This window comes from Schistocerca gregaria, chromosome 4 (genome assembly GCF_023897955.1).
Source record: "Schistocerca gregaria isolate iqSchGreg1 chromosome 4, iqSchGreg1.2, whole genome shotgun sequence".
Lineage (NCBI taxonomy): Eukaryota > Metazoa > Arthropoda > Insecta > Orthoptera > Acrididae > Schistocerca > Schistocerca gregaria.
Genome location: NC_064923.1, coordinates 734,799,558 through 734,820,910, shown reverse-complemented (window position 1 = coordinate 734,820,910; position 21,353 = coordinate 734,799,558). Strand labels below are relative to the sequence as shown.

Here is a 21,353-nt window from a genome sequence, read left to right as displayed (position 1 = left end):
CAACTGCAGCAGCAAAAGGAAATACAGCATCCAAATTTATAAGAGCCAAATCTATATTTTCCAATGTGGAATTTAGATACAAACAATGGAAATAGTGGTAAAAGAAATCCCTGATCAACGTTTTGGGTAGGAAATGAAAGGGAGTGATACAGGGAAGGAGAAAGAGCAGGTATGTATCACAAACAAAAACTTTGAAATTTTGAATACTGATGTAAGGTAACAGGTAAAACACCAAATTTAAATATGTTAAAAATGCTTAATTACAGCAGTCATCAATACAAAGAATGTTCTGAACACCACAGTGCTTTGCTAGGCACAGTCCTCTTGGAGGAGGTATGCAGTTGCCTTCCTCTGAACTTTGAACTGACTTACGCAGCCAGTTATAGCGGAACCTGGTTATCATGGATTCTGAATCATGACACAACTCAGCATTTTTCACTTTAACAAACATTGTCAATCATGAAAAAAGTGATAAATTCAATATGAAAATCCTAGGATTGACCAGGAATCAAACCGGAGACCTTTGGATTTGCAAATCTGGCAGTTTAACATCGAGCCACTGAGCCTATGGAGTGCTTAGCAGGAGGAATATCAAATACATTATTTAAGACCCAGCAATCAGGATTACTCCAGAGAAACTGTATAGGAAATATATGGGTATATGGACACTAGCAAAACAGGAAGACAATCAAGTGTCCAACAATGTAATTACAGCCAAAAACGAGAAGGCAATCGTCCCTTACAACAGGCTGTTCCTACACTGCCACAAGGACAAAGGCAACCCCAGGTACTCTGTTAGCCCACCCACAGACAGGCACGATATGAAGACACAGAAAATTTTTAGTGTTATTTTTTCTCTTTTTCTCACTTTGTATGTATCTTTTCTGGTTCAGATATCTTATCCTATAGTTTAATGTGCACTATGCTTAACTTTTATTATAACATGAATTTCCAGTTAACATGTTTATTTTCTTGAGCATGCAATAATTTTAATTTTATGATAATTCTTTGTAATAACGCTGATAAATGCAATGTGCAGAAGTGAATTGCTATGTGAACAGGAGCCATACCAATAATGGGGTGAGGGAGGGCAAAGGGGTGCATCTGTAAGTTTTTGTTTATGCTGTGAATAGTGGGCTGGTGTTGCACTGGAATAAAAACTAAGCCGAACACGGCATGGACTTAATACTGATGTTGGGGTGGTCGGCAGGAAGAAGAATTAAACTTTGAGTGAGCAGTGATTGTTGTCTGCTACACTAAATTGCAAGCTGCAAAAACTAATATGTTCTAGGATCTTTCTTTTGCAACTTAATTACCCTTTTTTCATGTGAGTGAAAAATATAAACAGCCACTATAAAAAAACACCTAAGCAGTTTGCCATATCTAAAAGTTAATTGCCAGACTGAATTCGCAAATATTACACATGTGGTAAAACAGACTAACTGTAACTTCACAATCTACAAGTTGAATTGAAATTTTACACAGACTTCAATCTATTTAGTATCAATTGCTTCCAAGCAAAGATGACAGAGGAATAATATTACTACAAAGTGGATCACACAGCAGAAAAGCAACTAACAGATCTTCTACAATTTTGCAAAAAACCACTGGCTAGCTGCTGACGACATTGTACATCACCTGCTATGCACAGATAAGCTCTCTCTCTTTTCAAAAAGACTCGAAAAGCAGTTTCGATCATTTTAAATATAATTTCACTTATCGCATGGACGTTTCTTTGAATAAACTTAGTTTTACAGCAAGTGGACTCAAAGTTTCACACTGTCATTTTTTTTGACATATTACCATTTGTCTATTATTACTGTCTGCTAGCTCCGTCACTCTCCTCCTCTATTTTGGTAGCTATTGTATGTAACTTTAAATATCTCCCGGAGAACAATTCTATGTATTTAAATGTTGTATTTTGCGATGTGTGCAATCTGTGACATCTGTCTTTAGTTTCTGGGCTCTGACCAATTGGCATAAAGCAGGTTAGTTCCCACTGGTGTAAGTTCTAAACACAGCGGGAACTTTAAATTTGACAACTGTACGACTACAGGAACTTATGTTTATGCTCTGGAACTTGTCATGCTGCAGCATTTTCAAAACAATGAGTGATCTTACTTGCTTTTGTGGATTCTACTGAGTGATAGTACAATTTGTTTGACCATCGTGTTTGGGTAATGGATGTGATAAGTAAGTTGCGGTGGTAATCTTTGAAACAGATGAATTTTTTATTGTGACAAGATCTTTTCAAGAAATTTCAATCACTAGCTTTTTCCTCTGAATGCAAAAATGTTTTGTAGGTTGGCAACAGTAAAAATATTTTACTGTTGTTGACCTACATAGGAAACAAATGATCAATGCTATAAAATAAGAGAAGGCAGAGCTCGTACAGAAAGAATTAAGTATTCATTTTTCCCACATAGGGGAACAGTAGAGAAATAGTGTGAAGGTGGTTGGAGGAACCCTGAGCCCAACATTTAAATGTGAACTGTGGAGAAGTCATTTAGATGTCGATCATTTTAAAAGATATTCATGAGATTTTTGTAATATATACGATTTTAGGGTTTTGTTTACTAAACTTGAACATAATCTTTACTGTAACTTTGGTAGTAAAAACACATTCCTTTGAGTTTAAAATCATTAAATTTTACTTCAGACATTCCCCAGCTGAGTCACACTCAATTCAACACTTAAATTTTTTCAGGACTGATTTCATTACAGTTACTAGACAGGAAACCTGTCAGCCACAGGTAGCCCTATCACATGTGTTCTGTGCATGTGGGAGCTACTTGGTAACTTCCACCCCCTGTCCTTGACCAGAGCAGTGAAATCATGTACACTGTGGCCCCTCCACCTGACTGCCATGCCTCAGTTTTTGTCCATCACAGCCCCCAGTCCACATGTGCATGCGGAGATGTACTCCAGATGGAACAGCCTGCCTTCAAGGGTGCTCACTGTTGAGTTAATAAAGAAAAACATAAGACACACTGTGATATGAATGTGTATCAGACGATAACAACCTACCAATATGTGAGACCTTGGAAGATCGATGAAATAATGGTCACCTGAACAGCCTGACAACTCTATTCCTTGAGTGATGGTGATGTAAAAATAATGTATAAAAGTAATAACAGAAATACAACAATGGAAAACCAGGATGGAATGTAACAATATTATGAAAAGGATAGTGGCTACTTGCCTTATAGCGGAGATGCCGACTCCAGATAGGCACAACAAAAAAACTGTCAGATGGATAGCTCTTGGCCAACAAGGCCATCATTAGACACACACACACACACACACACACACACACACACACACACACACACACACACACACAAAACTGCATTATCTGGCTGCTGAAACTACACTGAGAGCAGCAGTGCATGATGGGAGAAGAAACCAGATGGTGGGGGTAAGGAGGAGGCATAGCAGGGTAGGGGTGAGGGGACAGTAAACTGCTGCTTGTGGGAGCATACAGGGAAAAAGTCGAGAGAAGGTGCACAGCTAGATGCAGTCAGCAAGTTAGACGAGGGCAAAGGGGAAGAGGTAATAAAAGGAAACTACAGATTTCAGAAGACTGGAAATTATTACAGATTTCAGAAGACTTGAAATCAAGGAGAAAAGGGAAAAGAAGCAAATAGAAAGAAAGTAGAGCCATCAGACTGACACAAAAACTGTTCAGTCTAGGGGGAATCGATATAAATGAATGTATTGCAGAACAAGTTATCATCATACCTGAAACCTCCAGAGATATCCTTCTAGTTCAAATGGTGGAACAAACATATGCGCATTCCAACTGTACAGCAGTACATTCAAGAGCAAGATATTTTTGTTGCCAATTGAAAGTATCCATCTAATTTCCAAAAATCAAGCACATAGGAACAATGCTAGAGCAAGAAGTTATTCACTGGCATTTACTATATTTATGCAGTGGCTCTTCCCTTGATGATGTGTAACTAACTAAAATTTCATTTGAGTAGTATGTATGCATGAAGTAAATTCTCCTTGATGGGAAGGGGAACAGGAGAGTGAGGAGGGGTGGGGAGTGGGTGGGGAGTGGGAGGGGTGGGGAGGGGAGGGGAGGGGGGGAGGGGGAGGGAGGGAGGAGGAGAGGGGGAGGGAGTCTCTGTGTTACTAGAAAGGAAAAGGTATAATGGATTTGCAGATTTAAGCTTTCATTCAACCTGTGAGGGATGTTTGGGTAGACTAATAGGTAGCACACTGCTTGTAGCTGAGTTCAATATTAAATCCAGCACAGTTTTAACATCAACATCTACATTTACACTCTGTAAACCACTGTGCGGTGCATGGCAGAGGGTACATCCAACTGCACCATTTATTAGTGTGTCCTCCCATTCGATTCACGTACGGAGCGCATGGAGAATGGTGGTCTGAATACCTCCGTGTGTGCAGTAATTATTCTGATATTATCTTCAGATGCCTATATGAGTGATACATAAGGGATTGTAGTATATTCCTAGAGTCATTGTTTAAAGCCGGTTTTTGAAACTTTTTTAACTGACTTTCTCGGAATAGTTTACGTCTACCTTCAAGAGACTTCAAGTCAATTTTTTTTGTATCTCTGTGACACTCTCCCATGAATCAAGCAAAACTGTCACCATTTGTACTGCCCTTCTCTTTACAAGCTAAATATGCCTTTTTAGTCCTATTTGGTATGGGTCCCACACACTTGAGCAGTATTCTAGAACTGGGTGATTTATAAGCAGCCTCCTTTGTAGACTGATTCCACATCCCCAGTGTTCTGTCAATACCACCTGCTTCGTCCATGACTGAACCTAAATGATCATTCCATTCCATATCCTTACAAAGTGTTACATCCAGGTATATGTATGAGTTGGCTGATTCCAACTGTGAGTCACTGGTAGTCTTAGGATACTATGTTTCTTTGTTTTGTGGAGTGCACAATTTTACTTTTTTGCACCACAATAAAATCTTATCAAGACCTGACTGGATACTTATGCAGCTTCTTTCAGATACTATTTCATTATTGATTAACTGCATCATAAGCAAAACACCTAATTTTAATGTTAATACTGTCTGGAGGTCAGTAACACATAAAATAAACATCAAGGGTACTAACACACTTCCCTGGGGCACACCTCTCTGCACCTGATGATGACTCTCCATCCAAGATAATATGCTTCGTCCTCCCTACCAAGAACTCCTCAATTCAGTCACAAATATCACTTGATATCGCATATGATCTTACTTTTGACAATAAGCATAGGTGTAGTAAAGAGTCAAAGCACCTACCTGACTGCATTGATCCAAAGCTTCCAGTATATCATGTGAGAATAATGCAAGTTGGGCCTCACATGGTCAATGTTTTCGGAACCCATTCCAGTTGACATTGAGGAGGTAATTCTATTTGAGATACCTCATTACATTTGAGCTTAGAATATTTCTAAGGTGCTACAACAAACTGATTTCAAGGATACTGGACAGAAGTTTTGTGGATCACTACTTTTAGCCTTCATGCAGATGGGTGTAACCTGTACTTTTTTTCTGAGAATTGGGCATGGTTTTTTGTTCAAGGGATTTATGATAGATTATAGTCAGAAGAGGGGCTAAACATTTTTACCATAAATGTTCCTTCATAGCCAATTCAGTGGAATATGCTTGCAGTTTATTTAAAACAAATTTCTTCTCAAAACAAGTTTGTGTCTGGCAGTCATCCTTAAGGGACTTCAATATCTGTCAATACGAAATAGCATATAATGAAATGTATGGTCTGTTGTTTAATAATGTGCATTAAACTGCAGTGTGGGCCACTGAGCTGATGGTCATGTGGGGGACTCATGTTCAATTACCAGCACTGCCAGGGATTGTTACTTGATTGGAAGGAGTGGTACTGCCTAGAGAGGCCAACTGATGAGCTACTCGACCAATTAGTATCTGTTCTAAGGTCAAGAAACCTGACAACAACCAGGAGAGCAGTGTGCTGACCACAAGTGCTTCCATACTGCGTCCGATGATGCCAATGGCAGAGGATGACATGCCAATCAGTTTGGCCTGATTGACCCATCAGGACAAGAATGAGGAACTCCAGCTTTCCTACCTACTATGGGCCATAATCAGAAAATCTGGCAACAGATTCTAAACAGGATCATGTAAATTGTACCTTGGGTTGGCAGGAGGAGGGGGGGGGGGGGGGGGGGGAGGAGGAGGAGGAGGAGGAGGAGGAGGTGATTGAGTCTGTTACAGTACTACACATACTAGGAGTTTCAAGAGTGTGGTTTAAAAAAAAATGTTTTGGCTAGTCTTTTCATGGGCCTTGTGGACAGTGCAGGTTCATCTCATTCAAATGTAGATAAGGACATAGAAAAAATAAGCCATAAATGAAGTTTATGAATAATTTCTATTTTAAAGTAGTGTAAGCAATCAGAAAATATATTATGGCAGGTTATGTATGAATCTGATTCAATAAATTTAGCTGGTCACAGCAGCACCACCTATCTTAGTGATTGGTTACATTTACACAATACATTAATGCAGGAGAAGATGGAATGAACAATAAAATATTGGAGAGTCATAGCAGACATATGAGCAAACTGATCTTGTCTTTAACAGTGATGTTTTTTTATAACAGATAAAAGTCATCAAATTACAGATATGAATTGTATGTAATTTGGGATTTACAACAGATATAGAAATATGGAATGCAAAATTGCTAGTCTGTGGCAGAGCACACACCATCTTGCAGAGGCACAGTACATTTATATTTAATGCACCTTTATATGTGAAAAAAGTATGATATGCTCTCAACTTTCTAAAGTCTTTTAAGATTCAGTGTACTCAGCTGATATCAGATGGAAGCCATTAACCAATGGGCCAATGACTTTTGTCATGTTCATGATAGAATGTGAAACTAATGCACAACAGCAATATTGGCAATACAATTAAAAAAGCATTTCCAGGGACATTATGATTAATGTGTGGTAAAACTTCCTTTAACGGGTACTTCCCAAGAGCAGACTCCTCTCATTAGCAGACATTTTAAAATCCTCTTACCAAACAACATTAGCCCTTACGGTAAAACACTTCCGGACAGTGGACATTCTCATTCTCAATAACAGATATGGACACTGAAATGCATCGTCCAACAACAATTAAAACTTCCAAATAATGGACAATATGAAAGTGACAGTTGTAAGTTAACTGGCAACAATCATAATCATGTATGCCTTCACATGGCACGGCGTGGCGTGGCAAGCCGCCACTGAGAACAGTTAACAGCTTTGATATTGTCATGAACGGCTTTAATGACACTGCTACTGCTATGCTGACTTCACGTGCTGACATTTCATATGTGCCAACACACTGCTTGGCTGGTCAATCCGTGCCACTGGTGGAGAGTCTGCCACCAAGCACCGCAGAAGGCATGGGTGGAGGTGCCCATTTAAACCAGTGTTTTGCCAGCAGAAGTGCCACCAAGAAGCGCTTCTCAGTGGTTCCATGTAAAGGGAGCATGAAGTGCACACTGCAACTGACTTCAAGCGAAAGAGGTCTAAGATGTCACAAAAAGGGAAATGGTTAATGTTGAATGAAAAGTGTTATACAATCAATGTCTACCAAAAAGAAAAACTTAGTGTTAAGAGATATAGCCATGAGTTTTGCTGTTGGAAAAACACAGATCCATGACATTTTAAGAAACAAAAATGGTCTTCTGAAAGCATGGACTGGAAATGACACCCTTACCACTGAATGTGCTTTTCCCAACACACCAGGCTTAAAGTTGACAATATGACTTCTGAATGGTACTGCTGTGCTCAAAGCAATAACTTGCCAATTAGTATACCTCTGATCCATGAGACAGCCCTCACAATCACCAAGGAGTTAGGGCTTAACAATTTTAAAGTATCTGTAGGTTGGCTTGACAAATTTAGAGGAGTGGACACAACATCTCTTTTCTAATTGTGTGTGATGAATCCAGTCCAGTGGACGAAAATATTGTGTCAGACTGGCAAAAAAGGGTAACAGGAATTAGTTAGGGTTATGAAAAAAGAAACATTTTTAACTGTGACGAGACTGGTCTTCTCTTAAGAACTCTTCCTGGTAAAACAATGGCCCTGAAAGCTGAAAATTGTTCAGGATGCAAAATTTCACAAGATTGACTCACTGTTCTACTGTGTTAATAGGATAGGTGAATTTGAAAAGCCTTTAATAATTGGTAACGCTGCACTGCCTACATGTTTTATGGATATTGGTTTGAGTAAATTTAACGTGGAGTGGTATGCTAATAAACGATCTTGGATAAAGAGAGTAATAACAAATGAATGATTGCTGACAATTAATAGAAGAATGGAAAGACAAAGGAGGGAAGTGATTTTGTTTATGGATAATGCCACTTCCCATTGTGATGCTGCACTAAAAAATGTGAAATTCAACTTCATGTTGCCAACCGCTGGACCTGGGGATTATTCAAAATTTCATTCGAAATTTCTAAGTATTTACAGGTTAAAAAGTGTTGAGATGTATTTAGTCTCAAATGGACAATGTTCAATCTGGACATGAACTTGCAAAACCTATTAGTGTATCGGATGCAATTCTGTGGATTTATACAGCCTTAAAGCAAGTAACATCCACTATAACCAGCAAATGTTTCAAGAAGGCAGGGTCCATTTTTAATGACTGTGCGTTAGTATCTTACAATGATGTTGAAGAAACAACTTCAACTAAAACACGAGTGTGAACTTCACACTTGAATAGAGGAATTTGGTAGATCTGAGGGATAAGCCAATCTCAATTATGTACGAGGGTAAGTCAATTATTATCTGCAAATTTAGGTATATTTATGTTTTTTTGGTAGTACTGTCATTTTATGTTGATGGCGCACGCTTTATTTATTTGTTGTTTTATCTCTGCAATTTTCAAGCTGCTAGGTTAGCTTCGTTATTCCTGCCATGCTGTTGATCATTGCTGTCTATTTGCACCAAAGAAGAGCAACATTCAATGATCCATTTTTTGTGGTTGGAAGGTGTATCAGGAACCGAAATTCATCAAAGACTTTCGGTACAGTACAGGAACAATGTTTTGTCACAACAGAGTGTCTATGAATGGATTGAAAAATTCTGAAATGGTCGCACAAGTGTTATGCACGATGAAGGAGCCAGGCGACCATTTACCGCCACAAACGAAGAAACCATTCAGCGTTCACGTGAAATGATTCTCTTACACAGATAATTAAATAATTAACTACTGATGAAGTGGTGCATCGTCTGAAAATTAGTCATGGTTCTGCCTACGAAATCATCCACAACAGACTTGGGTTTCATTAAGTTTGTGCAAGACGGGTCCCAAAACAAGTTCCACAGTTGCATATAGAAACATGCATGGACATCTGGGAAAAAAAAACATTTGGATTGCTATGGTAATGAAGGGGACAACTTCTTAGACAGGATCATTGCTGGAGATGAAACATGGATCCATCATTACGAGCCGGAGAGCAAACGGCAGAGTATGGAATGGACACATCCGAATTCATCATGGAAGAAAAAGTTAAAGACCCAACAGCCCGCAGGAAAACTTATGATGCTTACGGTTTTTTGGGACGCACAACGTCCAGTACTGGAACATTAGGGGAAAAGGGGCATAACAATAAACAGTGGATGTTACAGTGAGATGCTTACTGCCAGGCCAAAGCCTGCAATTTGAAGCAGATGCTCAGGATTGGTGTCAAAAGGCGTTGTGTTGTTGCACGACAATGCTCGTCCACATACTGCTGTCCACACTGCTAAAACGCTCCAGAAACTCAAATTTGAAGTACCGGATCACCCCCCCTCCCCCTCCCCCAAATAGTCCCGATCTTGCCCCTTCCGACTATCGCTTGTTTGGTCCACTCAAACAGGCATTAAGGGGCCATTGATTTGCCTCAGACAAAGCACTGAAAGAAGTGATGCATTCGTGGCTCGCAGCTCAACCGAGAACCTTCTTTTACCAGAGCAACAGGAAGCTTGTACAATGATGGACCAAGTGCGTTGAAACGCACGAAGACTATGTCAAAAAATGATGTACTTGTAAGTTTACTATTTGGTTACAATGAAATTTTATAGCTATTGCAGATAATAACCTCACACTATTGACAGACAGTACATCAGCTAATGTAACTGAACTAATATAAAAGCTTCATCAAGAATTGTGTGGCAAGAATGGATAACAAAATGATGAAGATGATAACGTCACTGAACTAGACTTTACCTCACTTTCAAGTTGCACGCAGTGGAAGAGGTAAGAACATTGAAACACTACTTTTTAGTGGGAAATAATGAAGAGGGACTAAGTTTGATGTTAGCTGCTGAAACACATACTGAGAATACAATTACCAATGACACTCTAGTTGAGAAAAAAATACATTATTATTTCAAATCAACCATACAGAATGCATCAAAGAAATTTTAATATTGTATTATGCTAGCATATGGAGATTTGTTACTCTTGTACTGTACTTAAACACAGACAAATTTTCACTACTTGACTTACACAGTAGTACGGCACTTTCCTGTCTACAGTACATTGAATTTAGTGTATTGTATACTGTACTCTTATCCTTTTCTGAATAGCGGACACTTCTTAGAAGCGGACAATTTTATTTTCCCCGAAGATTTCCGTTATTCAGAAGAGTTACTGCACTAAGATGGGCACTAAAGATGTAAAATACTGATTCAGTAATGATAAAATGTTGCACGGATCTGATAAAATGTTGAACCACAGTGGATTGTATATGGTAGAACTTGGAAAGAGATGAAGTTTAATTGAGTAAATATGCATGATAAATGACAGTCAAAACTTGGCCCATGTCTTTATTTTGGTAACTGTGATAGATGTAGCAATATTTCTGAATACTAATGGAAATGTCCATGGACAGGCAATTTTACAGCTGAGACAGATGGCCTGTCTCTCTCTTTTCTGCCATTATCCTGTCTTAGAATTGCACAGCCTATGTTCAGTGTAAACCAAGTGGTTATTATGACATACTAGTTGATTTCATTACTGACATCTGTGAAGTGTCAAAACTGTATTGTAGTTTGATACCATTCCTTTTATAGCAATAACCATCCTCCAACTACATATGGCACAGGTGCAATAAGTGTCTCAGACACTTTGAAACCCATAGTGAATTTATATATAAACACAAACAATTTAACTCAATGACTGGAGCTGTGTTAGCTCAATCAAGATTCAGTTACAACAGTCTGTATGTTTTATGTTGACTGCTGAGAATTTTACAAACAAAATTAAAGAACTATTCCGGTAATCATCTAAACTGGCTTGTAAACTGCATAGAAAATCTGTTTAAGAGTAAGCACATACAGCATACGAAACAAGAGACTGCAAAACGGAATGTGTGCATCTTTCCTCATCAGCAATGGTAAATACATTTTCAATATTACTTAGGAGCACATCTTCAGTTCAGTTTGAATACAGCTTCAGTTTTTGATTAAGTAGTAACAAAAGTAATTACACTATTTAGAAAACATACTTTGAGGAAGAAATAATTCTGATTGGGCACTACAGCACTGTCACATGATAGAAGAATCAGTGAGTATACAAACGAATGTGGCACTATTCAGTATTGGGTAGCCATTCATTGCATACTTGAACAGTAAAGAGTAAATGACACAGGTAAGGATTGTGTTTTCTGCACGCATGCTGCAGGCTGGATTAGACAAAAAATGTACATAACCAAAACAGTAGTAAGACAGAAAGAATGGCGGCAGCTCCACAATGCACGAAACTCAACAGTTAGAATGATTTTCAATTTTATTCTTCTGGGCACTATATCACTTTCATTAAAGGATCTCATCCGACTAAAATCTTTTTCAGAAAGGGTTTTGCCACTTGTTTCTCTGGTCACGTGCCACTCTTGACAATGTATCAGCTTAATTCGAGGTGAGCAATATATGGCATATATTTCTGTAACTAGATCAAGTCTGTTCTTTGCGGATCCATGTGTTACTTATTTGTGCATTTTGTGTCAAAGATGATAGATGAGAAGCAGTGCAATATTTGGCTAAGTGGGTGTGGATAACTGATAGGCCCAGTTTAGCAGTGTAACATACCATATGTCATACGTAATTAAATTGCCACACAGAGCTGATTCAGGTGTCTCAGTTCTCAGTGTTGCAAGCTAGTATTCAATATTTTTATCTTATTATCAGTTTCAACAAGGATGAAGAGTACAGGTAGGTCACAATCAATCTGAAAGTATGTCAGACAGATCCTGGGATATTTAAGTTAATGAGCATCTCATCACGCTAAAAATGGGATTCTGTACAACACCAGGAGATTGTATATAACACACACACACACACACACACACACACACACACAGAGAGAGAGAGAGAGAGAGAGAGTTAGTTTTAATACTTACATCAAATCCAAAACATGTTTGTACATCCTTTTCACTTTCAATTCTTTTCCTAATGGCAAGGGCATCTTTTCTCGACAATTTTCTGCTTCCCTGGAGTGTGTGTATGACATCTTCATCATCTGTCAGACCTGAAAGTACGTGAAAATTTACTGCTTGCTGCTTCACACATGTAGGGCATTACACAAGGTATTTAATGATTCTGATGAGCAATTCAATTATTAACTCACTGGACTCAGTTGCTATGTGCTGAGTACTCAGTATGCCTTCGTCATCACTGTCCCCTGCGTGGATACCAACGTTATGGCCCTGAATATGGTTGGGATCTCCAGTTACTACAGCAACTGTTTGGTCATCTCCATCACCATCCTGAAGTAATTTAAAAAAATCATAATGTTAAAAAATATCTGCATCAATACTCAAGTTAATGAAATTATTTATTTTCAAACATGAAGATTTAACAAAAAAATAGCACATTAATTCTAACAGATTATGTATAAAAAAGAGATGTGAAAATTTTATTTTTCAGCATTTTCACGTTACAAGTGCTGATCTCTCTCCACTAGCCTTTTTTATTATGCGATTTGCTGTCACATCATGTTAACACATAATCTAGGTCAAAACCAACCGTATTTAATGATTAATATAATGATGATAATGAATTTTATTTTAGGGCACTCAAAGGGGGGAGTGTAGGCTCCTAGTGGAATGAACAAGCAGTTTTAATGAGACAATGTTCCACAGACACACAAGAACAGTTTTTTATAGACTGCCACTGTCAATGTTCAGGAAAATGAGGAAAGTTGACTCTTGGGAAAAACTTGCAGAGAGAACTGACATTTCCAAATTTTGAAGACACCAATGCTGCTTGTCCAAGTATTGTCTCAGGCTGTAGGCATTCCATGACAATTCTTATGATTACTGTGAAATCAAAAGAGAAGGGCAGGTGACCCTCAAAATGATGATCAACTTACATCATTACAGTATAAAACAGTTGTCCACAAATCCGCAGTTCATTATGAACAACCGATAGTCCCAAAATTTGAAGAGCAAGGAAAGCCACCACTCTGGGTCTACATCTACATCTACATGTGTACTCTGCAATCAACCATAAACTGCACGGCGCAGGGTACCCTGTACCACTACTAGCAATTTCCTTTTCTGTTCAACTAGCAAATAGAGCAAGGGAAAAATGACTGTCTGTATGCCTCCATATGAACACTAATTTCTCGTTTCTTATCTTCATGGTCCTCACATGGAAAGTATGCTTACAGGATTAGAATCATTCAGCAGACAGCTTCAAATGCCTGTTCTCTCAATTTTCTCAATAGCGTTCCTTGAAAAAATGTCGCCTTTGCTCCAGGGATTTCCATTCGAGTTCCTAAAGCATTTTTGTAACACTTGCATGATGTTCAAACCAACCCATAACAAATCTAGTAGCCCACCTCTGAACTGCTTCCATGTCTTTCTTTAATGTGACCTGGTACAGATCCCAAACACTCGAGCATACTCAACAATAGGTCGCATTAGTGTCCTATATCTGGTCTCCTTTACAAATGAACCACTTTCCTAAAATTCTCCCAATAAATCGAAGGCGACCATTCACCTTCCCTTCCACAATCCTCACGTACTTGTTCCATTTCACACTTCTTTGCAACATTGCACCCAGATGTTTAAACAACATGACTGTGTCAAACACAACATTACTAATGCTGTATTTGAATCATGTGGGTTTTTTTCTTTATTTTTAGTTTTTATTTATGTTTTTAAATTCATCTGCGTTCATTTGCATGTTTCTACATTCAGAGTTAGGTGCCATTCATCACACCAATTAGATAATTTGTCCAAGTTCTCCTACAGTCACTCAACTTCAACATCTTCCCGTACACCACGGCATCATCAGCAAACAACTGCAAACTGCTGCTCACCCTTTATGTATAAAGAAATTAATAGCGGTCCTATCACACTTTCCTGGGACACTCCTGGTAAGACCACTGTCTCTGATGAATATTTGCTGTCCATTACTTAAGGAGTCTTCGGGCCACTCCATATCTGGGAACCTATTCGATATGCCTGTACCTTCGTTAACAGACAGCAACGGACACCGTGTCAAATGATTTTCAGAAATCTAAAAATACAGAATCTGCCTGTTGCCTTTCATCCACAGTTCACAGTATATTATGTGAGAAATGGGCAAGTTGAGGTTCATACAAGTGATGCTTTCTAAAACTGTGCTGATTGTAAATAAAGTTCTTCTCGGTCTCAAGAAAATTTATTACATGCAAACTGAGAATATTCCAGTTCCCACTAAAACCAATACTGCTTGTCATAGGTGCTGTCAGAGTCTGGAATCACTTCATTGCATCCTCTTTCAGCAGTGGGAAATTAACACTGAGTGAAGAAGAGTTCAAATGGTTCAAATGGCTCTGAGCACTATGGGACTCAACTGCTGTGGTAATCAGTCCCCTAGAACTTAGAACTATTTAAACCTAACTAACCTAAGGACATCACACACATCCATGCCCGAGGCAGGATTCGAACCTGCAACCGTAGCAATCGCACAGTTCCGGACTGCGCGACTAGAACCGCGAGACCACCGCAGTCGGCAGTGAAGAAGAGTGTTCTGATTGGAGCATGATATTACGAAAGGGGAAAATAAGAAATCTGCATCTCAGAATAACAAATAAATATGTCCTCTTCATTGCACCTTTACAAACGACCAAGCCCTTTGTTATAAAGTTAAAAATTATAATAGGCATATGAGGATGGTTGTTGACAAAATCAGATTAATAATTATTATTTAAAATGTTGGTGTTACATACTTCAAACATTTGTAAATCAATAATAAATAAAATCAACAGTAAAGGGTAAAGGTATTACATAACAAGACAAAAAGTGCAATAGATTAATGTGACAGACCAATTAATTGATAATATATGGATGAGCCAATCATTCTGTTACTCATAAAAATTATGGACAACACAGCACTTAAAAAATTTGTAAAAATTGTGCCATATTAGATGATATTAATGACAGAGCCCCAGGGCTACCCTTTCTTTCACAAATAAAATTCAACTGATACAAATATGCAAGGTTGCTTTGCAAGCCTCACAAGGTTTATTCTGTCTGACAAGCTCCAGCTTTTTATACTTCTGTGGCTGACAGGACGTGCACCATGGTTGACTATGGGTTTATTGTTCACAGCTTGTTAATTTTTTGCAACCAACCTTCTTGACTCATATTTCTTCCAACCACAAGATAAGAGCATATATGTGGATATGATTGTCTGATCATTTTATGCTGTGCTATCCCTAGCTTTGATACCTAACAGAAAGACACTCCCTTTCCTTGACTCCAAATGTTCAGGAAAGTGTCTAGAATTTTCTAAATAATTTTCTCTGTTGGATACATATCACACAGGTGCACCAGAAACACCCACATTTCCACTGCTGACTGGAGGGCAATGGAGAGAATCTAACCAGTTGCTAGGATAATCTCTCATCCTGTCAAATATCTTTTTGATAATGCAAAGTTCCGCATAACACATGCTATACATGTCAGGAATGCAGAACTTCAAGACACTGTGTGGAAGAATAATGGAGCAGCAAGTGAGACTCTTGCTTTGTTTGGTATATAAAACAATAAAGGTGTGATGGTTTTTAAAAATTCAATTTTAATTTTATGAGACACAGACCATGTCTTGTGTTTTTTCATTTCTAAAATTGGACTGTTTATTTTAATTAACAAAGGTGGCGATATACTCAGACTGATTCATAATCTCAATACGTGGCACTTAAATCTGTAAGGTATTCTTGTATTCAAATCCTAAATGGCTTTGTTGGAGGCTGCCTGTTTCTAAACAGACGTTAAAAGGGCAGATTAGTGACAATTTATTGTTGACATAAAATTCAACATCCTCCCCTCCAAAGCTTCAAGGTGCAGATGTAATATGAGACTTTGGCTCACTGAGTAGGTGATTTGGAAGAAGTTTTCTGTCACTGCTTGGGTTACACCTTCTGGGTTAGAAGTTAGGGTGCCGTTATTCAAAACAGCTCTGAGTGCTCTCCTAAATATCCTCCTGACTGATTCTCATACATGTTTTTGATGAAGTGGAAGGGTTTAAATTACATATAAACTTATATCATGACCTCTGCTCTAAGTGCCTTGAAAATATTCTAGGCTATCTTAAAACCTGACAGAACTTCTGCCAATATACTGCTTCTAAGCCTTCAAAGCACACACCACATGTTTCTCAACACAGGATGACAATCCTTGTTTTCCCATGGAACAGGCCATCTCCTAAAATGAAAGGGAGTTCCTACCACTATATGGCTACTCTTCAATTCGTATTTACGTGTTTATCAGAGTTCATTGAACCACTTTTTGACTATTTCTTGAACATTACATTCACAAATAGCAGAGAGGGAAAAAATATCTAATTTTTTCTGTGCAAGCTCTGATTTCTTGCATTAATGAAAAAATGCCTTTGTTCCCATAATTGCCATCCCAATTTGCATACCATACCCATGACATTCTCCCCCTATTTCGTGAAACTACTTCAATGTCCTTCACCAATCCAATTGGGTAAGGATTCCATGCTGGACAGCAATACCACAGAAAAAATGGACAACTACAGTGCATGCAGTCTTTTTTGTACATTTGTTGCATCTTTTAAGTGTTCTGTCAATAAAATGCATAATTTGGTTTGCCTTCCCCTCAAAATATTCTATGTGATGATTTCAATTTAAGTTGTTTGTAATTGCAGGCCATAGACATTTAGCTGAATCACCAATCTTTAAATTTTTGTGACTTATCATGTAAACAAAATTTAGCGGTTTCCTTTTAGTACCCACATGGAAAAATTCACATTTTTTATTGTTTAGGGGCAACTGCCACTTTTTGCAACATGCAGGTATTTTGTGTAAATCATTTTGAAGTTGGCTTTGATCTTCTAATGACTTTACACTACATAGTAAATACAGTGTCACTGCAAACAATCTAACAAGGAAACTCTTTACATATAGGAAGAGTACACTGATAGAACCACAATGTCAAAATTTTGGCTGCTAATACACACTGCAAGTACTTTCTGTAAAATGTTGCAAATAGCCAAATTCATAGTTAACTAGGAGGCTGGAGAAATGTACTCTCCTGCTGTAGCTATATCAGGCAGTGTATGTGCAAAACGGCGGCCGCATATCCTTAGTTGGTGGCACATCACTTAACACATAAAACAACACAATGAAATCTTAATTTGTAAAGTGAATTTAAATTTCCATTCATAGTTTCCCTGACACATTTGTTCCAGTTACTATTCACTCGAATTTGCAACTCATTTAACATCCATAATAATAAGCAGTCACCAAGTATTAACTATGGAGATAAAACTGAATTGATTTCCTTCATAATTTTTTCATATATGCTTACTAATTCCAAATTCTACGCACTATAAGATGCACTTTTTTCTTTGAAAAATTGCCTTCGAAATTCGGGTGCATCTTATACTCGAAGTTAATATAGAAATATCCAGTGTTTGATTTAAAATTCCTGCCAGTCTTAAAAATGGTCATATATCTGATGCCACGAGAACCTCTCTCTATCTGGCAACATTGGATTCTACTGGCAGCAGCAGTGCACCAATGCAACGAACATCAGTTGTGGGGGATTCACAAGCTTGCTAACACGCTCTCTCTCTCCCTCACCACGATCACAAACCCAGAACACTGTCTAGCTTATGATGCATGATTGCAGTTTACAGTACCAGTGAACTTGAGTGATTTGTGTTATTAGAAACAGTATAATATTTTTGTTACAAGCTGGTTTCATAACGGAGAAAATAAAATGTATTCATACGACATGGGCAAAGAACTGAAAGTAATTGCATATACAGAAGAATATGGAAACAACAGCTGAGCAGAATTTCGGTCCTCCACTGAGAGAAAAAGCCATTTGCGATTAGCGGGCTAGTACAGAAGAACTGTTAAAACTGAAGACTAAACGTGCAAACAGAGGACTGAATGCAAACTGCTCAAAACTAGAAGATGATGTATTGAAATGGATTCAAGGACACAGAAAATAGCATTGGAATTATATAAAAATTAAACAAATATAAGCTTGTTAGCTAGCACTAATGTGGAACTTAACAGGCTTTAAGGTTGGAGTTGGTTGGCGCTCCAGCTTTATGAAGTACCACAGACTTGGCATGCGAACCAAAACCAAAACACCTCAGAGAATGCCACAAGAGTATGAAAAGAGAATATTATCTTTCCAGCACTCTATTATTCAAATCGAAAGAAAACCAGTGTGGGACTAAACCAACTAGCGAATATGGATTTAATTCCTCTGACATTTGATGTGCCGGATAACAGAACTGTTGCCACAAAGGTGCTAAAACTGTAACTATAAAAACAAATGAACATGAAAAAATGCACTATACTGTTGTCATTTCAAGTTGAGCTGATGGTACTAAACTTAGTCCAATGACCATTTTCAAGCACAAAACAATGCCAAAACCTTCTGGAATACTGCCAGGTGTTGTTGTTCATATACTGGACAGGGGTTGGATGGAAGAGGTTGGTAAGAAATTATGGATTAGTAGAGAGTGGGAGAGAAAGAAAGGTGCTTTACTTTGTATGCTAGATCAGTTTGGTAATCATCTGAAAAATTCTGGGAAAGAGAAATTGAGGTAGAGAAAGACAGAACTTGCTGTTATTCCAGGATGACTTACTTAACAATTGCAACCTCTTGCTGTCTCGATAAATAAACCATTTAATGTGTATATGAGAGAGGAATTGAACAAATGGATGCTGGATGAAACCCAACATGAATTCAGGTGAAAGGGTGCTTTACAACGACCTACAGTAAAACAAATGTATCTGTGGATAAAACAGTCTGGTCTAAATTGAGAGAAGACATTACTGTTAAATCTTTCAGGACGTGTGGGTTCAGTAATGCTCTCAACGGCAGTGAAGACCATCTTATGTCTGAAGATGACAACAATGATGATGATGAAGAGGAAGAAGAAGAAAGTTCAGCCCATAAAATATGGTAGCTTCTGTCTTTGGGCAGCAGGTAACAGAGTTTCACAGTAGTGTGGAATCCAATTAATGTTTTAAACCTTCCAAAGATAAAATATGAAGAATGCAGTATGGAATTGAAATTACTTATTTCTCCTGAACTATTACTTGTGTGTCAGATCTTAGTTAATTTCTTGGAAATTCATTTGAATGATGTTGACATTTTGTTACAAACTGTAGAAACATTAAAATAAACAGGAAATAAATAGGGTGATTCTATTAACTGTGGTTTGAATGATGATTGTAGTGCTAATTAAAATGAAGTACCTTCCAAGCTGTAAGAAAACATGTACAGTAAAAGCTTTCAGTGACAAAAAATAGGCTGTATATTTTTTGGTTAAATTAAGGAGGAAGAAAACGCTTTAAGCAGTGTGGAAAGCTGGTTATGTTCATAAAGTACAAAGATGAATTCTATAATGGAAGGAAGATTTACATGAAGTAGGAAATATGTGCCAATATGAACCTCACAAATATGTGGAAAGAAAAACTATTCAAAAGATTTAGAACTGGTTGCGAGAGTCAAGGGAGGTGTATGCGATTAAAGCCTCTGCCTTGCAAGTGAGATGAATATTATTGATTTCCACGCTTCTTCGACCAGGTTAAGCAGATTCAGCGAAATTATACAGAAAAGGATGTGGCAAAATTATGAAGTGTAATGAAAGTAAACATTTAGAGATACCATTAACAGGTAATACTACAGAGAAATTTGTAGCTCAGATGAAGATAACACTTCTTGTTATTCCCTAAAATACTGTTTATAAAACCAATCAATCAGGTTCATTGCAAAGACTGTGTGCAGACCACACTTTATCATTTTGGGCAAAAAAATCACTTGTGCAGTCGATGAATGCTATGATAAATTTGTTTACGACAATGCCACTGATAAGAATCAGAGGACTACTGTTTCCGTAACCATATTATATCTGTCTTTATGAAGAGCAAGGCATATTAGAGGTAAAAACTAAAAAAAAGGCTATTTACTTGCAAAAATCTTGTAATTAATGTAACAAGATCTGAAAAATGGATGAGAACAAATTTTCAATGTTATGTCTGAAGCGTCTGCTTACCACCTGTAGAAAATAATTCATTGCTTGTTTTTTACTCTTGACTTAGACACAACAAAACCTTTGTCTTCAGAGAACAACAAAAGACTGTCAATATAATTTGGGCTCCACATGAAATTAATAGTGTGATTACGCCTCTTGAAAAAAAGGAAGAAGAAGAAGAAGAAGAAAATTTCAGCTGTGTAAAGCATTTTTCGGAAAAAAGTCAGACATTGTAATTTCCAATAGCTCTTTGTCATTTCAGGTTTATCAGTGGAACAGTATTGTTGAACTTATGTCATTTATGCATTGTCAGTGTGCATCCCCGCATTTTGTGAATTGGTTGACGTGTGCCTGGTACGCAGCACAATATGCTCAACAATGCCCATGACCATTTCTTATTCCCTTCCAGCTCTATCTAAATAACTAGTAATGACTATGAAGTGCCTAAATGCATTAATTTTTATTTTATCAGGTGTGCCTGGTGTAGGGCAAATGTTTTTTTTTTTTCCATCCACTAAATAATCTGCATTTTTTTGATGACTGAAAGGAATAAACAAGAAACTCTTTCATTGTTAGTAAAATATACATTATCCAAAAATTATCATAACAGCTGTGCTACAGGAATTATTACAATATATTTAATGTCAACAAATTGAAGTGTCGATTGATAGAAGTCGTTTGTAGTAAAATCATACACTGCCTGGATTTTCTTTCCTCTGCTAGTCACTTATGTAACAATTACATCTGTAACAATTTAGCTGACAATGTGAATTGCAAGTTATTCCAAAAAATCATAATTTGAGACATTTCTGGTATGATTTAAGCACTTAAAATTCA

The 21,353-nt window shown here is 37.7% G+C and overlaps 1 protein-coding gene across 32 annotated transcripts in view; it reads right to left on the bottom strand.

Annotated features, from left to right (window-relative positions):
• The window catches only part of LOC126266845 (transcriptional repressor CTCF), a 147,792-nt gene that overhangs the window by 17,685 nt on the left and 108,754 nt on the right, over positions 1-21,353 (bottom strand). For all 32 annotated transcript variants that reach the window (XM_049971420.1, XM_049971415.1, XM_049971419.1 and 29 more), the window contains 2 exons: positions 12,625-12,763; positions 12,398-12,525 (listed from right to left, as the gene is read on the bottom strand). In XM_049971420.1, the coding sequence (XP_049827377.1) occupies positions 12,398-12,525; positions 12,625-12,763 (267 nt within the window). The remainder of the gene's footprint in view (positions 1-12,397; positions 12,526-12,624; positions 12,764-21,353) is intronic.